We start from the raw sequence: 16,724 nt of genomic DNA, 5'->3' as shown, positions 1-16,724 counted from the left end.
GTTGCAATCTGCTGCATCCCCTGTAAATCAAACAAAGTACAATTTCTATTGCATTTTCAAACTGTTCTATATCCAGTAACTTATTACTGAATCGTATTTAATGCTTACCTGTGCCAGGCTTGCTTGGTTCTAAAAATAAAACAACAGTATATACTTTTATACAAAAACAATTGGCCTAGAGTTCAGTTCTTGAGTGTGTGAATTAATTTGCTGAATGAGTGTGTACATCAAATGCTTAATACTGTCCTCTGATATGCCTTACTACTCGACCACACTACCACAAATAGAGAGTAAGGTTCTACCTAACTCTAACCTCTGCCTGCCTCTGGGGTCACCTGGACTCTATACACACTATACCTCACTTTGGTGTAGTATATATAAAGCCAGTTTGCATAATAGTATGGTGGCTGCGGAGAGAAATAAAAATAAAATAATGAACACAAAAGAACAGAAAACAAAATCTAAAGACGTAAAGGGCTTTCCAAGCTGTTGGGAGAGGCCAACCGTGGGCTTGCTGAGACCGGAATCAAATGTTTTAAAGTGAAAAATAGGCAAAACAGTACGATTTTGAACAAGTGTAAACTGAAATAGTAGGAGTCATCCTGGAGTCCTAAAATGCATACAGCAATCTTTTACATAAAACTCTGATGTCAATTGGCCCACTCCCTTTCATTTAAAAATTTTAAAAACGGAAGAAGCAGAGAGTGAAGCAGTTTACAGACTCTGCAGTATGCGAGGTTCAATTAATTGCTTATTTAAAAAAAATAAGTTTAATAGAATGACACTACTTAAATTTTGTGAACATCAGAGAGCCTCCAAGAAGGAGAAATGTATCTACAAAACTGCAGATTAAGAACTACTAAGGGATAGCATTATAGAAGTAAACACAGATGTTTAGGTCTTTAAACAAGAACGCAACATAAAAGCAAATGTGCAACAAGCATCAACAGTGTTCAGAAATAAATGTGTAGGCTACATCAACTAAATGAGGGATTAACAGGTCCATCAGGATGCAAAACGTTGCAGTGCACATAAGCACCAGTCAAGTCAACTGTTAGAGATACTGAAAACACGAACCCTTCAAATGCGGAGTCCGATATATCGGTCTGAGTAAGATCTAAATGTTCCAAGTTAGGGCAAAGTTCCAACATCTGTCGAACCTGGTCAAAAAAAAAAAAAGATTACAGTTGTGCCTGGGGATATAGGGTACAATTTGAGAAAATATTAAAGCAAACTGTTAGTTTCATGTCTGTGGAATTTCTCTTGCTGAATACATCTATACAATCTGGTTCAAGCAAGATTTAAACTACATGACTTTAAATATTAACAAATGTACAAACCGCGAGAAGGCTGCGTGTACCCTGCAGGTTAGCATACAGGTTTGGAACCAATCTGACAGAATGTGTGACATGTTGGTCACGCATACTCAAAGCGAGGGCTTACCATTTTGCTAGAAACCGCAGAACTAAAAGCCAATACTAATGTTTTCACAGATGAGCCAACACGCGGGAGCAGGTTATGAATTAAACCATGGAGCAAGTGCTTTTCCCTCTGTGCAACACTAATAGCTGGCACTTCATTCTCTGCACCCTCTGTGGAAAAAAACAAAAACTAATTTAGCTCAGTGGAGCACGTAGTTCAATATTATAGTTAATGACAGATGTGATGGTTTAAAAACAATGTTCAAGAAATCATGCAAATTAATTAAGTTTCTTAGAGTCGTTCAGAAGAGAACAGACCACATCCTCATTTTTACTACCTTCTTTCAGTTGAGAGCAGGCACCATCCTCTATTTTATTAGTACCTAAAAAGCTATTCATGCACAGCATCTATAGTTTATCTTGCATGCCAAGTTAGCCAGACTAATGTGAAGTTGCACACTAAGAATAGGGAAGAACAATGTAATGTACATGTATCAAAGCAAAAAGGCTTGCCATAGGGTACAAAAGAAAACCAGATTGAGAGCATTTTCAGTGACATTTCAAAAAGGTTGCATGTAGGACAGAAGAAGAAAATGTGTGAAATGTTTTGAGTGGCAAGACACCATAGCTGTCCTTGGACCTTTATTCTTTACAGTAATAAGTCACCCACTCTTCCTTGATTCAGGCTTGCTTATGCCAGTCTGGAAGGTTGTTTGAGTACCCAAGATGTATATCTAATCCACGGATGAGGATGAGATGAGATTTTCAACACGAACACCACCATAGTCTACAGACCACACGGTCCCTGTGCCTCTTTCACCCACACCATCTTCAACCTCATGGCACTCGAGGCCCTCGCATCCACCGACTACATCCTACTCGGAGACCTCAACTTCCACATGAACAACCAAAACGATCCTAACACTTTCTCCCTTCCTTGATAACATTGCCAACAAGACAAACAGCTAGTCACCTCTCCCATGCATACAGCAGGACACACATTCAACCCCATCTTCTTAGCAGGAAACAGCATCTCATACAGCCATACCACCAAACTTTTCTGGACGGACCACACCTGCATCTTCTCTTTTAACAAACCCATGAGCACACCAGCACGCCCAACGTTTACCCCGCAGAAGTTCGAACAGTCACTGAATATCAACTAACCCCCTTCCTAAACGACACATCACCATCGATATACTCAGACATCATCACCACAGCATGCAACCTTCACCAATGGATCATAAACTGCACCAACACCCTTATCCCCCTCAAGAAAGACACTGGCAAACAACACGTCAAGAAAGCAAGCTGGTTCACTTCCGTGCTTCAAGAGTCCAGACCTGTAGACCGCCAGAGAAAGCGGCCACCACCGCACACCACCACCTCTGGGAAACCCACAATGAAGAAGGCCCTCCAAGACCGAATCACCAACAACGCACACAATAGCAAACAACTCTTCAGCTTCATCAAGGAGTTCGCAAAACCCAACAGCGAGGCCACAGATGTCCCACCTTCCCCAGACCTCTGCAACAGACTTGGCACCTTCTTCTACCACAAGAACAAGACTATCTACAACACCTACAACACTAAGACCACCCCACTAGCAACCACCACAACGGATGCCCAACTCCCATCCCCTGACCAACTCTGCACAGCTGGTCCCCACTCACCACAGACACCATGAAGATCATGAGCAGCATCCACTCCAGAGCACCTTCATCCCCTTGCCCGCACCGCTTCTTCCACAGAGCCGCCTCCGCCATCACAACTGAGCTATGCAAAATCATCAACTGCCACCTTCCCAGACGACTGGAAACATGTGGACTTCAACCCCTTCCTGAAGAAACCCTTCGCAGTCCCGAGGGACCTCAAGCACTTCGGCCCATCTCTGCTCCACTTCCCAGCCAAAGTCATCGAAAAAGCCATCAACGCCCAGCTCGCCGACTTTATGGAAACCAACCAGGTCCTGGACATCTCCCAATCCAAATTTGGAAGCAATCATAGCACCGAGCCCGCCCTCCTCTCCGCCACCGACATCCGCTCCCTCCTCGACCAGGGTGAAATCGTGGCCCTCATCCTACTGGACTTCTTGGCGGCCTTTAACACCGCACCCAGGCCACAAGACTCCGCGACGCTGGTATCCAAGACAAGGCTCTCAAGATCCGCTCCTTCATCACCAGCAGAACACTACGGGTTAGACTCCCAGCAAAACCACTCTAAACCGACAGATCAACTGCAGAGTACCCCAGGGCTACTCCCTCATCCCCACCTTCAACGGTTACATGGGCGCCCCCTCGCAGCCATCGTCAGAAACCATGGGCTCAACATAGTCTCCTAGACTGACGACATCTAGCTGATCCTCTCCCTCCCCAAAGAGCCCACTGTCGGCAGGGAAAGCTTCCACGAATTAATAAAAAACATGGCCACCTGGATGAAGGACAACTGCCTGAAGCTCAACTCAGAGAAGACAGAAGTCCTCATTCTTGGAGCTGCCCCCCTTTGCTTAGAATGACTCCTGGTGGCCCTCTGCTCTGGTAAGTCCCCCTGCCCTGTTGAACCACACATGAACTCAGCATTGTACTGGAGTCTCCTCGCTCACAATGGACTGCCAGATAAAAATAGTCTCCTTGGCCTGCTTCAACACACTCCGCCTGCTTCAAAAGACCTTCCGATGGATCCCCAACAAACCAGAACGCCGCAGCAAGACTAATCCTCAAAATCCCCCATCGCAGCGACATCACTTAACACCTCCACAACCTCTGACTCCTAGTCGACAGAAGAATAGCCTTCAAACTCCTCACTCATGCATACAAGGCTCCTCACCCACACATACAAGGCCCTTCACAACGCCAGATCCAAATGCCTGAATCAGAGCCTCACATTCCAAATAACCAACAGCCATCTCCGCCCAGCTTTCCCCAGCTACCGTCCCGCAAATCCACAAGACTAGAACCGGAGGAATGCCCTTCTCCTACCTCGCCTTCAAGACATGGAATACCCTGCCGATCCATTTCAGGAAATCACCCTCGCTGACGCAATTCAGGAAGGACCTCAATAACTGTCTCTTTGGATGTTCTGATCACTTAGTCTGATGGGCTGCACCCCCCCTCCACCCCCCCACAGTGCCTTGAGACCATCAGGGTGAGTAGCAGTGCTTTACACACCTGTATTGATTGATGAGAGTCTAACCAAGAGTACCAAATACTGATCACTGTGATGGATTATTGCACATGAACTACCCAGGCACAACTCTGAAAGAGGGACTGCCAAATAATTAAAAAAAATTAAGATGGAAACAGATAAACCACAGAAATATTCTGAACTGTCTGTTGACATGCAGCACCCAGGCCACAATATGATGACACAGCGGTTTGTGACCTGACTGGATATGCACATACAGAGATATAAATCTACAAAATAGGGTTGCTTGTCCCAGTTTTGGGTTTAAGTATTTTTTTTTTTTTTATCGATCACGTAAACCTTTAAGTAAATAAAATACCTTTTTCATTTTTAAGTAACAAGGTGTATAGGACGACTAAATCACTGTGCGTGCGTTAACTGAATTTGAGTTTCTAAATCGACATAGTTCTACAAAAGTAAGCCATGACAGTTTGTTATCCATGAAAAAGGAGGTTCTTGGCATTTCTGTCACTGTGCAGCAGTATCATGCTATGGGGTGAAGCACAGAATTGGTCTGATGGAGGACATCTTTTGTAGACTTCTACTTTTTAACCTTGTAGTAATAGCCTGAAGGGAAGGAGGGTGAACCAACATGACACAGTAATTAGTTTACAAACAACAACATACAAACTAAGGGTGGGCAAAAAAGTTCTGCTCCGCTGGCGGAGTTTGGGGAATTTTCCCTGCTAACATTTGGAGCGTGGAGTTACGGCAAAACTCCGCCAACCGCAGTTTGGTGGAGTTTTTTCTCATGAGCAGCTTGCCAACAGTAAGTTGGCAAGCACTAATGTGCATCCCCTAGAATTTTTGTGCGCTGGAATGCCTCCGGAAAAGGTTTTTCAATGCAGCAGGTCCCCACACTTTGCATTGAGAAAGCTGCTGCTAGAGTAGAAAATCTGCTCAAGTAGCAGAAAGAAGCAAGGCCCTCTGGAGCGCTGCATCATGCTGCTTGTGCTGATTGTCCAAAGAAGAACAATGCTCCAGGAGCTAAAAATCAGCGTGAGCAGTGCGAAGCGCCAAATTGTCCCGCACACAAAAATCAGCTGAGTTTTATTTCTGCAACTCCAAGGAATTCCACAGAGTGTAACTCCGCGAGTTCCGCCCAACCTGAATACAAAAAGGAAAAACAATACTAGTGATGTCTTGAGAAAAAAAAATATAGGCAGCATGAGAAACACTGACTATGCTTCTTAATATCCAGAAGTGGTTGGTTTATTAATACCTAAAACAATGAGCATTATTCAAGCACTAAATTCCTTTTTTCCATACCCGATTCATCAACATCAGCATCTTCATCCCACTCCTGATAAGCACGACTTTCATCTTTTCTGTTGTTCACCCAGTCTTCATCTGGTTCCACCTCAAGTTCACCTGGAGGGCCACTAAACCAATCACCTATTAAGACAAATACAGAAATTTCCAAAGATATCTTAGGGGAATGGGAATCAGAGTAGTGCAAAATGTTTTTAGAAAAGTAACACCATCACCATAAAATGTATGTGATTTATACTCTGAAGTGTTACATTACATAAACAACGCAGGAGTGGATTGGATAACTGTATACAATGTACTGTCTAGCTACTGTGAGAAGTTGGCCTGATATGCAGTGCTCACTATTCTAGTGATCACTATGTATCAGTCCAAACAACCCTTATTGATGATTGGTTGTAAGTCAACCTTATAGACCAGCTATCCTAGTAGCATGGATACGAGCAGTCTAAGGCTAAGACTCTAGAGGGCGTGTTAAGCCAGCTGTTTTACCATCACATTACCCCTTGAACACCAAGTGAAAGGACACCACACAAGTTGTTATGAAAATAAACAGTGTATTTATTTATAACAAGACTACCCTGGCTCTTTATGAGACAGGGAGATAAGCACACAACAAAACTCTTACGAAAATACTTTAAGTCGCACAATTTACACAAATGCCCGAGGAGCACGAAAAACCATATACTACAAAAGTGGAATGCGAATTACTAGCAGGTAAGTAACGATTCTCAGAGGCTTTGGGATCGCTAGGACTGGACTACTGAACCTTTAGATTACTAGCAGGAGGCCTAGGGAACTCGGGTGCAGAGTGTGCACTCTCACGCGGGATGCGGGACAAAGTCTATGGAAACTAGAATTCACAAAGTTACTGTTCTCGGGCGAACCCGACTAGCTGGGACGAAAACGGGCGTGGATCCGAACACTTGGAGTGTTGGACTATGCTGGGGCACCGGAGTGCTGGATTTACCTAGCCCAGGGGCTGCGGCTGCATAGGGTTCAAGTTGCGCCGGAAACCCACGTTGACGGACCAGGAGCCTGAAGAAGAAGTTGCTGGCAGGCGGCCAGTGAAGAAAAGTTCGAAGAGATCCAAGCCTGGATCAGGGAAGAAGAAAACCTGAAAGCAGAGGGGACCAAGTTCTGAATCACTAGCCAGTGATTAAGTGGGCACCAGGCGAAGTCACCGCAGTCAGGCGAGTGGGCGCTGCTGGGCTCTGCAGTCTCTCGGACCAGGAGGCGTTGTCGGCGACCAGGATGGAGGTGCGAGCTGTCCCACGAAGGTTCTTGCTGTCGACGTCGCTGGACCCAGGATTGGGCAACAAGTCTTGGCAAATGCAAGGCCCACGCGGTGGACCTAAAATGGCGTCTTGAGTGGACCAGGAGGGTCCAGGGTGCTCCTCTTTTGGAGGGGAGCACGGGCTAGTCTGGAGCAACCAGACCAGCAGTGTTAGTTGTCGTGGAGCGTCGTGAGGGGGCCACTAGCCAACGGGCAAGCGACCTGGACAACGCGGTGAGCAGCAAAAAGCACAAGGGCCCCACGCCGATCTCGTGGATGCAGGGGGGCTGGACTTCGGTGCTGGAGCTGCTCAGGGTCGGGGCTTCTCTTACCCCAAGGCACTCAGTCGAGGGTCACTCAGGCGTCGTGCTGGACAAGCGTCGTGCAGTTCTGAAGATGGCCGGTCCCTTCGAGGTCTCGTCACACCCACGGATCACAGCTGGGCTGATGATGCAGGTTGAGGTCAGAGGTGCCAGGGAAGCCGGTTCTCGTCGTGCTGGAGCAGTCTTGACCCGAAGGAGAGACTGGCAACAAACCGCGATGCTTGGTTGGTGCCTGCTGCTGCAGGGTGACTACTCCTTAGTCACAAGGGAGAAATCTTAGGAAGAGTCTTGAGTTCCTTCTTGAAGAAAGTAGTATCAGGATTCAAAGATGATCTGATCTGGAAGGGGGCCAGGTCCTACCTTTATCCTGCAAAAAGGGGCTGGCACGCGACTAAGTCCTGCCCTATGGGTGGGACTAGGAGGGGGTGGTTACACCCCTCTCCTTTGGCGGGCTTTCCCCAGGCCAGGGGCTGGAGTGCCCCTGGAACTGGTTTCAGCCGGCCTATGCACAGTGAGCACCGGGGTGCCACTTGCAGTCACCTTCCTCTGAAGCCCTGCCTACCTAGGATACACAAAATCCTGTCTGGGACGGTGCTAGCACCGCCCCTGGCAGGAAACCCTTTGTCCTTGCCTCCTGCTCTGGGAGGACTCCCAGCAGCAGGAGGGCAGACTTGTGTCTCGGTGGCAGCATCCATTTTGTGGAGCTAAGGCTCTGTTTGACTTTAACCGGGGTTACAGGTTACATCCATGTCGTGTCCCTCTAGAAGGGTGGAATGCTAACCCCGTCGCCAGAATTGGCGAGGGGTTAGTATTCCAATTCGTATGACACCTTACTCGACATGTTTTGATAAAGCGATACCAGAGTTGGCATATAACCGCGAGGATTATAATGCACTTAAGAGTATATGGTATGCGATATCATGGAAACGGCTAAGGGATGGATCCCGAAAGCCGCAGACAGGCTCAGCTCATGCCAGAGCACTATCTCACACGATTCCAAGCACTCTGCCTTCAGGATTGTTAAGGCCTGCCATAGGAGTGACTGATAGGAGATCTGTGTGTCCATTTAGTTTTAGATATAGGAATACTATATCTAAAGCAAAGGGTGATTACACCACCTTGCCCCAGCTGTCGTGCAGCCAGTTGTGTCAGATTTAGTTAGTCAGTCCAGGGGTGGCATAATACATGCTGCAGCCCCTGGGAGACTTCTGGGTGCACCTCAGCCCTGGGTACAGGGACTTGAGAGGGCCCAGTGCCAATTCAGTACCTGGGTACAATTTGGATTAGAGAGAACAGCTAGGCTGTGGGTCTGATTAGCAGGCCCACAGCCAGGGAAAGTCGTAAACCAGTGAAGCAAAAAGCAAAAATCTGGGTGATCATAGGATTGCAGACCCTACTCTCCTACATGACCCCCCCCCAAACTTTGGGACAATAAACTAACCTTGACCAGGTGAGTCTTCTTGCTCTAAGTGGAAATACCTGGAGAGCCCATCAGCATTGCTGTGATCAGTACCAGGTCTATGCTCCACTGTAAAATCCATCCCCTGTAGGGAAATGGACCACCTAAGCAGTTTGGGGTTTTCACCCTTCATCTGATTTAGCCACAAGAGGGGCTTATGGTCGGTCTGAATGGTGAAGTGAGTACCAAACAAGTAGGCCCTCAGCTTCTTCAGGGCCCAAACCACAGCAAAGGCCTCCCTCTCAATAGCGGACCAATTTTTCTCTCTGGGGGTCAGCCTCCTGCTAATGAAAGCAATAGGCTGGTCATTACCATCAAAATTCAGCTGAGACAGAACAGCTCCCACACCCAACTCAGAAGCATCTGTTTGGACAATGAATGGCTTGGAGTAATCTGGACTCTTAAGGATAGGTGCTGTGCACATGGCCTGTTTTAGGTCATTGAATGCTTTCTGACAGCTTGCTGTCCACTGAACTTTCTTTGGCATCTTCTTGCTTGTCAGGTCATTTAGAGGGTCACTATGGACCCATAATTTCTGACAAACTTTCTGTAATAACCAGTCAGGCCCAAGAAAGCTCGAACCTGAGTCTGGGTGATTGGAGGAGCCCAGTCCTGGATGGCCTGTATTTTACTCTCCAATGGCTGAACCTGGCCTCCACCTACAAGGTGGCCCAGGTATACAACCTGTGTCTGCCCTATCTGGCACTTAGTGGCCTTGATAGTGAGGCCTGCCTTTTGCAGGGCCTCTAACACTTTCCTCAGGTGGATCAGGTGATCCTCCCAGGTGGAGCTAAAGACAGCAATATCGTCAAGATATGCTGCACAGAAGTCATCCAGCCCAGTGAGGACTTGATTCACCAACCTTTGGAAGGTGGCAGGTGCATTTTTCAAACCAAAGGGCATTACCACAAATTGATAATGCCCACCAGGGGTAGAAAATGCTGTCTTGGGTTTGGCCTCCTCAGCTAACCTGATTTGCCAATACCCAGCTGTCAAATCAAATGTACTCAAGTATTTGGCAGAAGCCAATCTATCTATAAGTTCATCTGCTCTTGGTATTGGGTGGGCATCAGTCTTAGTGACTGCATTGAGGCCTCTGTAGTCTACGCAAAACCTCATCTCTTTCTTACCACCCTGGGTGTGAGGCTTTGGCACTAGAACTACTGGGCTAGCCCAAGGGCTATCTGAGGGCTCAATGACTCCCAGCTCCAACATTTTCTGCACTTCTGTTTTGATGCAGTCTCTAACATGATCAGGCTGTCTGTAGATTTTACTCTTGACAGGCAGACTGTCCCCAGTGTCAACATCATGGGTACACCAATCAGTTTGGCTGGGTGTCAGAGAGAACATATGTCTGAAGGATTGCAGAACTTGCCTGCAATCCTGTTGCTGATGCTCAGTGAGGCTGCCACAAAAGACAACACCCTCTACTGATCCATCATCAGGATTCTGAGTGAGCAGGTCTGGGAGAGGGTCACTCTCTTCCTCCTGTCCCTCATCTGTGGCCATGAGCAAGCTCCTGTCCTTCCTGTCGACATATGCCTTGAGCCTGTTTACATGGAGCACTCTGAGAGGGCTCCTGGGAGTTCCAAGGTCCACCAAGTAGGTAACCTCTCCCTTTTGCTCAATGATGGTGTGGGGCCCAGACCATTTGTCTTTGAGAGCTGCTGGGGCCACTGGCTCCAGCACCCACACCTTCTGTCCAGGCTTGTACACAGTCAGGACAGCCTTTTGGTCATGCCAAGCTTTTTGGAGTTCTTGGCTGGCCTCCAGGTTTTTAGATGCCTTTTCCATATACTCAGCCATCCTGGAGCGGAGACCAAGTACATAGTCCACTATGTTGGTTGCAGGCTTTTTGAGAGGTCTCTCCCATCCTTCCTTCACCAAACACAGGGGTCCTCTTACAGGATGCCCATACAGAAGCTCAAAGGGGCTGTAGCCAACCCCCTTCTGTGGGACCTCTCTGTAAGCAAACAAGAGGCAGGGGATCAGGACATCCCATTTTCTCCTAAGAGTTTCAGGTAGTCCATGAATCATCCCTTTGAGGGTCCTGTTGAATCTCTCAACAAGCCCATTGCATTGTGGGTGGTAGGGTGTGGTGAACTTGTTGTTCACACCACACTCCTTCCACATTGCAGTCAGATATCCTGACATGAAGTTTGTACCTCTGTCAGAAACGACCTCCTTAGGGAAGCCCACTCTGGAGAACACTCCAACTAGGGCCCTTGCCACTACAGGTGCTGTAGTGGTCCTAAGTGGAATAGCTTCAGGATACTTCGTGGCATGGTCCACCACCACCAGTATAAACTTGTGCCCTGATGCTGTCTGGGGTTCCATTGGACCAACAATGTCAATCCCCACTCTTTCAAAGGGAACCCCCACCACAGGTAGTGGTATGAGGGGGGCCTTTGTTGTGCCACCTGACTTACCACTGGCTTGGCAAGTGACACAGGAGCGACAAAACTCCTTGGTATTCTCATTCATGTGGGGCCAGTGAAAGTGTGAGACAAGCCTGTCCCAAGTCTTTGTCTGACCTAAGTGACCTGCAAGGGGAATCTCATGGGCCAAGGTGAGAAGGAAACCTCTCAGAGACAAGGGGATGACCAGCCTCCTGGTTGCACCAGGCTTGGGGTCTCTTGACTCAGAGTACAGGAGTCCATCTTCCCAGTATACCCAGTGGGCACCTGTGGCATTCCCTGCAGCCTCAGCAGCAGCCTGCTGTCTGAGGGGTTCAAGGGAAGGGCAGTCTAACTGTGCCTTCCCGAGGTCTTCTCTGGAGGGTCCCCCTGAGCCCAGAAACTCAACTTGATCAAGTTCAAGCTCTTTAGGCTCAGTTTCCCTCAGCTCTCTCAGATCAGCCTCCTCAGAGACTTGATCCTCAACCTGGGGCAAGGGGGAAGGCAAAGCCTTAACCCTACTGCTCTTCTTCTTGGAAGGTGTCTGGTCCATTCTTTCAGGATCCAGCACCTGTTCAGTCGGGCATCTTCTGGCCTGTGACCTAGTCACAGCAAGCACATGTGCTGGCAAGCCTAACATTTCCATGTGAGTCCTCTGCTCCACTTCTGACCATAGTGATGACTCCAAATCATTGCCCAACAAACAATCAACTGGGAGGTCTGAACTGACTACAACTTTCTTTTGACCCTTCACTCCACCCCAGGAGAAAGCCACAATCGCCATACTATGACTGGTAGTGACGTTGCTGGCATTGGTCACCAGGAAATCTGTACCTGGCATGATCTGTCCAGGGTCCACAAAGTTAGGTGTCACCATGGTGACACTGGCACAAGTGTCCCTATAGGCCTGAGCCATCTTGCCATTAATCAAAGGTGTCTGCCTGTATTTGCCCAAAGTATTGGGACTTATATCAGGGGATATATCCATATCCCCTGTACAGACAAGGACAGCCTGAGTGAGTGTGCCAACTAAGTTGTCAGACCCCTCAGTTCCCAAGGTTAACCCAACTAATGCCTTGGGAGGTACACTACCACTACTGACTGTACTAGGGGGTGCAGTTGCCTTAGGGGCTGTAGTGGTAGGAGTTTGTCCTCCTCTTTTGGTGCACTCACTAAACCAGTGAGACTTACTTTTACAGTACTGGCACCACCTTTTTGACTGGCCTTCTTGAGTCTTCTTCTTCTGGGAAGCCTGACCCCCACCCTCTTTGGTTTGTTGGGGACCTGGTGAAGACTTCTGGTCATTTTGTTCACTCTTAGCATTACCCTTCTGGTCTGCTTTCTTCTGACCACCCTGGTTCTGGTTCTGGTTCTGCTTGATCCTTGTTCTGACCCATTTGTCTGCCTTCTTTCCCAATTCTTGGGGAGAGGTCAGATCTGAATCAACAAGGTGCTGGTGCAACAACTGGTTCTGACAATTATTTAAAATGTGTTCTCTCATCATGAGATTGTACAACCCTGTGTAATCAGTAACCTTGCTACCCAGCAACCAGCCCTCCAAAGCCTTAGTGGCACAATCCACAAAGTCAGACCAGTCCTGAGACTGAGTTTTCTGGGTGTCTCTGAACAGCAACCTGTACTGCTCAGTGGTTAAACCAAACCCATCAACCAGTGTACTTTTCAGGACCTGGTAATTGTTAGCATCCTCCACTCTTGTAGTGAGGAGCTTATCTCTACCTTTACCATCAAAGGAGAGCCACAGTATAGCTGCCCACTGACTCTGGGGAATGCACTGCACAGTGCAGGCCCTCTCCAAAGCAGCCATCCATTTCTGGATGTCATCCCCTTGTTTAAAGGGGGGCACTATCTTAGTCAGGTGTTTAGTATCTAAACCCTTCTCTCTATCTCTTGGGAGATTGCTGCCACCAGTGGGAGCTAACCCACTCATCTGCTGCTCTCTAGCAAAGGCAAGCTTCTCTTTGGCCAGGGCAAGTTCTTCCCTTTCAATCCTCAGAGTAGCCTGTCTCATCCTAGCTTCATGCTCCATTCTCTGAGGGGAAGTCAATCTCCTCTGGGGAGAGTTCCTTCTCCTCTGAGAAGAGGCATTAGAGTGCAGAGATCTATTGGAGTCCCTAGAAAGAGATCTATCTCTCCTAACTCCAAGGTTAGGCCTACTTAGGGTCAGTACTGGGGGTCCCCCAGATCCTAGCCCAAGCAAGTCTAAGTTGGCCCTAGTTAGCCTTCTGACTACCTCAAGACCTTTGTCTACCTCGTCCCCAGAGAGTTCCTCTTGATCCTCCTCCTCAACTGCATTGGCAGTGTTGGGGAGGTCTGGATCCCCAGAGGTACCCTCTAAGGCTGGCATATTCCCATCTAGCTGAGAAATCTTTCTCGCATCATAAGTCTCTAAGAGACCTATTAAAAAGGGAATGGTGGGGTTAGACCCCTGTTTCAGTTTCCTGGAGGTACACACTTGTCTCATCTCCTGGAAACGGAGAGCTGCATATCTTGATTTGACCTGTGGAGGGTCAATATCCACAAGGGGAGTCTCAGTAGATTCTCCTTGGGTAGACATGCTTTTCTAGTGAGGTGTAAGTGGTGCACTTACCTACACTATATGTTTGCCTACTGATCCCTTGCTAGAGTTGTAGTTTAGGGTGTGCTAGGCCCTAGGAGCTACAACAGCTGGTTCAGTAGAACTCAGAGTATTCCAAGCTAAGTTATATGTACCTTAGTACTTATGTGATCTTTCACAAGATATTCTTAGGATATGTGTGGTAAAACAACAGCAAGCTCAAATCCCAACCGCTTCTCACCAATGTGAGAAGTTGGCCTGATATGCAGTGCTCACTATTCTAGTGATCACTATGTATCAGTCCAAACAACCCTTATTGATGATTGGTTGTAAGTCAACCTTATAGACCAGCTATCCTAGTAGCATGGATACGAGCAGTCTAAGGCTAAGACTCTAGAGGGCGTGTTAAGCCAGCTGTTTTACCATCACATTACCCCTTGAACACCAAGTGAAAGGACACCACACAAGTTGTTATGAAAATAAACAGTGTATTTATTTATAACAAGACTACCCTGGCTCTTTATGAGACAGGGAGCTAAGCACACAACAAAACTCTTACGAAAATACTTTAAGTCGCACAATTTACACAAATGCCCGAGGGGCACGAAAAACCATATACTACAAAAGTGGAATGCGAATTACTAGCAGGTAAGTAACGATTCTCAGAGGCTTTGGGATCGCTAGGACTGGACTACTGAACCTTTAGATTACTAGCAGGAGGCCTAGGGAACTCGGGTGCAGAGTGTGCACTCTCACACGGGATGCGGGACAAAGTCTATGGAAACTAGAATTCACAAAGTTACTGTTCTCGGGCGAACCCGACTAGCTGGGACGAAAACGGGAGTGGATCCGAACACTTGGAGTGTTGGACTATGCTGGGGCACCGGAGTGCTGGATTTACCTAGCCCAGGGGCTGCGGCTGCATAGGGTTCAAGTTGCGTCGGAAACCCACGTTGACGGACCAGGAGCCTGAAGAAGAAGTTGCTGGCAGGCGGCCAGTGAAGAAAAGTTCGAAGAGATCCAAGCCTGGATCAGGGAAGAAGAAAACCTGAAAGCAGAGGGGACCAAGTTCTGAATCACTAGCCAGTGATTAAGTGGGCACCAGGATGGCACCGGGCGAAGTCACCGCAGTCAGGCGAGTGGGCGCTGCTGGGCTCTGCAGTCTCTCGGACCAGGAGGCGTTGTCGGCGACCAGGATGGAGGTGCGAGCTGCCCCACGAAGGTTCTTGCTGTCGACGTCGCTGGACCCAGGATTGGGCAACAAGTCTTGGCAAATGCAAGGCCCACGCGGTGGACCTAAAATGGCGTCTTGAGTGGACCAGGAGGGTCCAGGGTGCTCCTCTTTTGGAGGGGAGCACGGGCTAGTCTGGAGCAACCAGACCAGCAGTGTTAGTTGTCGTGGAGCGTCGTGAGGGGGCCACTAGCCAACGGGCAAGCGACCTGGACAACGCGGTGAGCAGCAAAAAGCACAAGGGCCCCACGCCGATCTCGTGGATGCAGGGGGGCTGGACTTCGGTGCTGGAGCTGCTCAGGGTCGGGGCTTCTCTTACCCCAAGGCACTCAGTCGAGGGTCACTCAGGCGTCGTGCTGGACAAGCGTCGTGCAGTTCTGAAGATGGCCGGTCCCTCGAGGTCTCGTCACACCCACGGATCACAGCTGGGCTGATGATGCAGGTTGAGGTCAGAGGTGCCAGGGAAGCCGGTTCTCGTCGTGCTGGAGCAGTCTTGATCCGAAGGAGAGACTGGCAACAAACCGCGATGCTTGGTTGGTGCCTGCTGCTGCAGGGTGACTACTCCTTAGTCACAAGGGAGAAATCTTAGGAAGAGTCTTGAGTTCCTTCTTGAAGAAAGTAGTTTCAGGATTCAAAGATGATCTGATCTGGAAGGGGGCCAGGTCCTACCTTTATCCTGCAAAAAGGGGCTGGCACGCGACTAAGTCCTGCCCTATGGGTGGGACTAGGAGGGGGGTGGTTACACCCCTCTCCTTTGGCGGGCTTTCCCCAGGCCAGGGGCTGGAGTGCCCCTGGAACTGGTTTCAGCCGGCCTATGCACAGTGAGCACCGGGGTGCCACTTGCTGTCACCTTCCTCTGAAGCCCTGCCTACCTAGGATACACAAAATCCTGTCTGGGACGGTGCTAGCACCGCCCCTGGCAGGAAACCCTTTGTCCTTGCCTCCTGCTCTGGGAGGACTCCCAGCAGCAGGAGGGCAGACTTGTGTCTCGGTGGCAGCATCCATTTTGTGGAGCTAAGGCTCTGTTTGACTTTAACCGGGGTTACAGGTTACATCCATGTCGTGTCCCTCTAGAAGGGTGGAATGCTAACCCCGTCGCCAGAATTGGCGAGGGGTTAGTATTCCAATTCGTATGACACCTTACTCGACATGTTTTGATAAAGCGATACCAGAGATGGCATATAACCGCGAGGATTATAATGCACTTAAGAGTATATGGTATGCGATATCATGGAAACGGCTAAGGGATGGATCCCGAAAGCCGCAGACAGGCTCAGCTCATGCCAGAGCACTATCTCACACGATTCCAAGCACTCTGCCTTCAGGATTGTTAAGGCCTGCCATAGGAGTGACTGATAGGAGATCTGTGTGTCCATTTAGGTTTAGATATAGGAATACTACATCTAAAGCAAAGGGTGATTACACCACCTTGCCCCAGCTGTCGTGCAGCCAGTTGTGTCAGATTTAGTTAGTCAGTCCAGGGGTGGCATAATACATGCTGCAGCCCCTGGGAGACTTCTGGGTGCACCTCAGTCCTGGGTACAGGGACTTGAGAGGGCCCAGTGCCAATTCAGTACCTGGGTACAATTTG

General features: G+C 48.6%; 1 protein-coding gene across 1 annotated transcript in view; it reads right to left on the bottom strand.

Moving 5' to 3' along the window:
• FBXL5 (F-box and leucine rich repeat protein 5) overlaps window positions 1-16,724 on the bottom strand; it is a 384,640-nt gene that overhangs the window by 257,579 nt on the left and 110,337 nt on the right. Inside the window, exons 6-8 of the mRNA XM_078678451.1 lie at window positions 5,874-5,999; window positions 1,444-1,592; window positions 1,078-1,160 (exon numbers count right to left, since the gene is read on the bottom strand). Coding sequence (XP_078534577.1) covers window positions 1,078-1,160; window positions 1,444-1,592; window positions 5,874-5,999 — 358 coding nt within the window. The remainder of the gene's footprint in view (window positions 1-1,077; window positions 1,161-1,443; window positions 1,593-5,873; window positions 6,000-16,724) is intronic.

This window comes from Lissotriton helveticus, chromosome 2_2, assembly GCF_964261635.1.
Source record: "Lissotriton helveticus chromosome 2_2, aLisHel1.1, whole genome shotgun sequence".
Taxonomy (NCBI): domain Eukaryota; kingdom Metazoa; phylum Chordata; class Amphibia; order Caudata; family Salamandridae; genus Lissotriton; species Lissotriton helveticus.
This window is presented reverse-complemented; position numbering and strand designations above follow the sequence as displayed.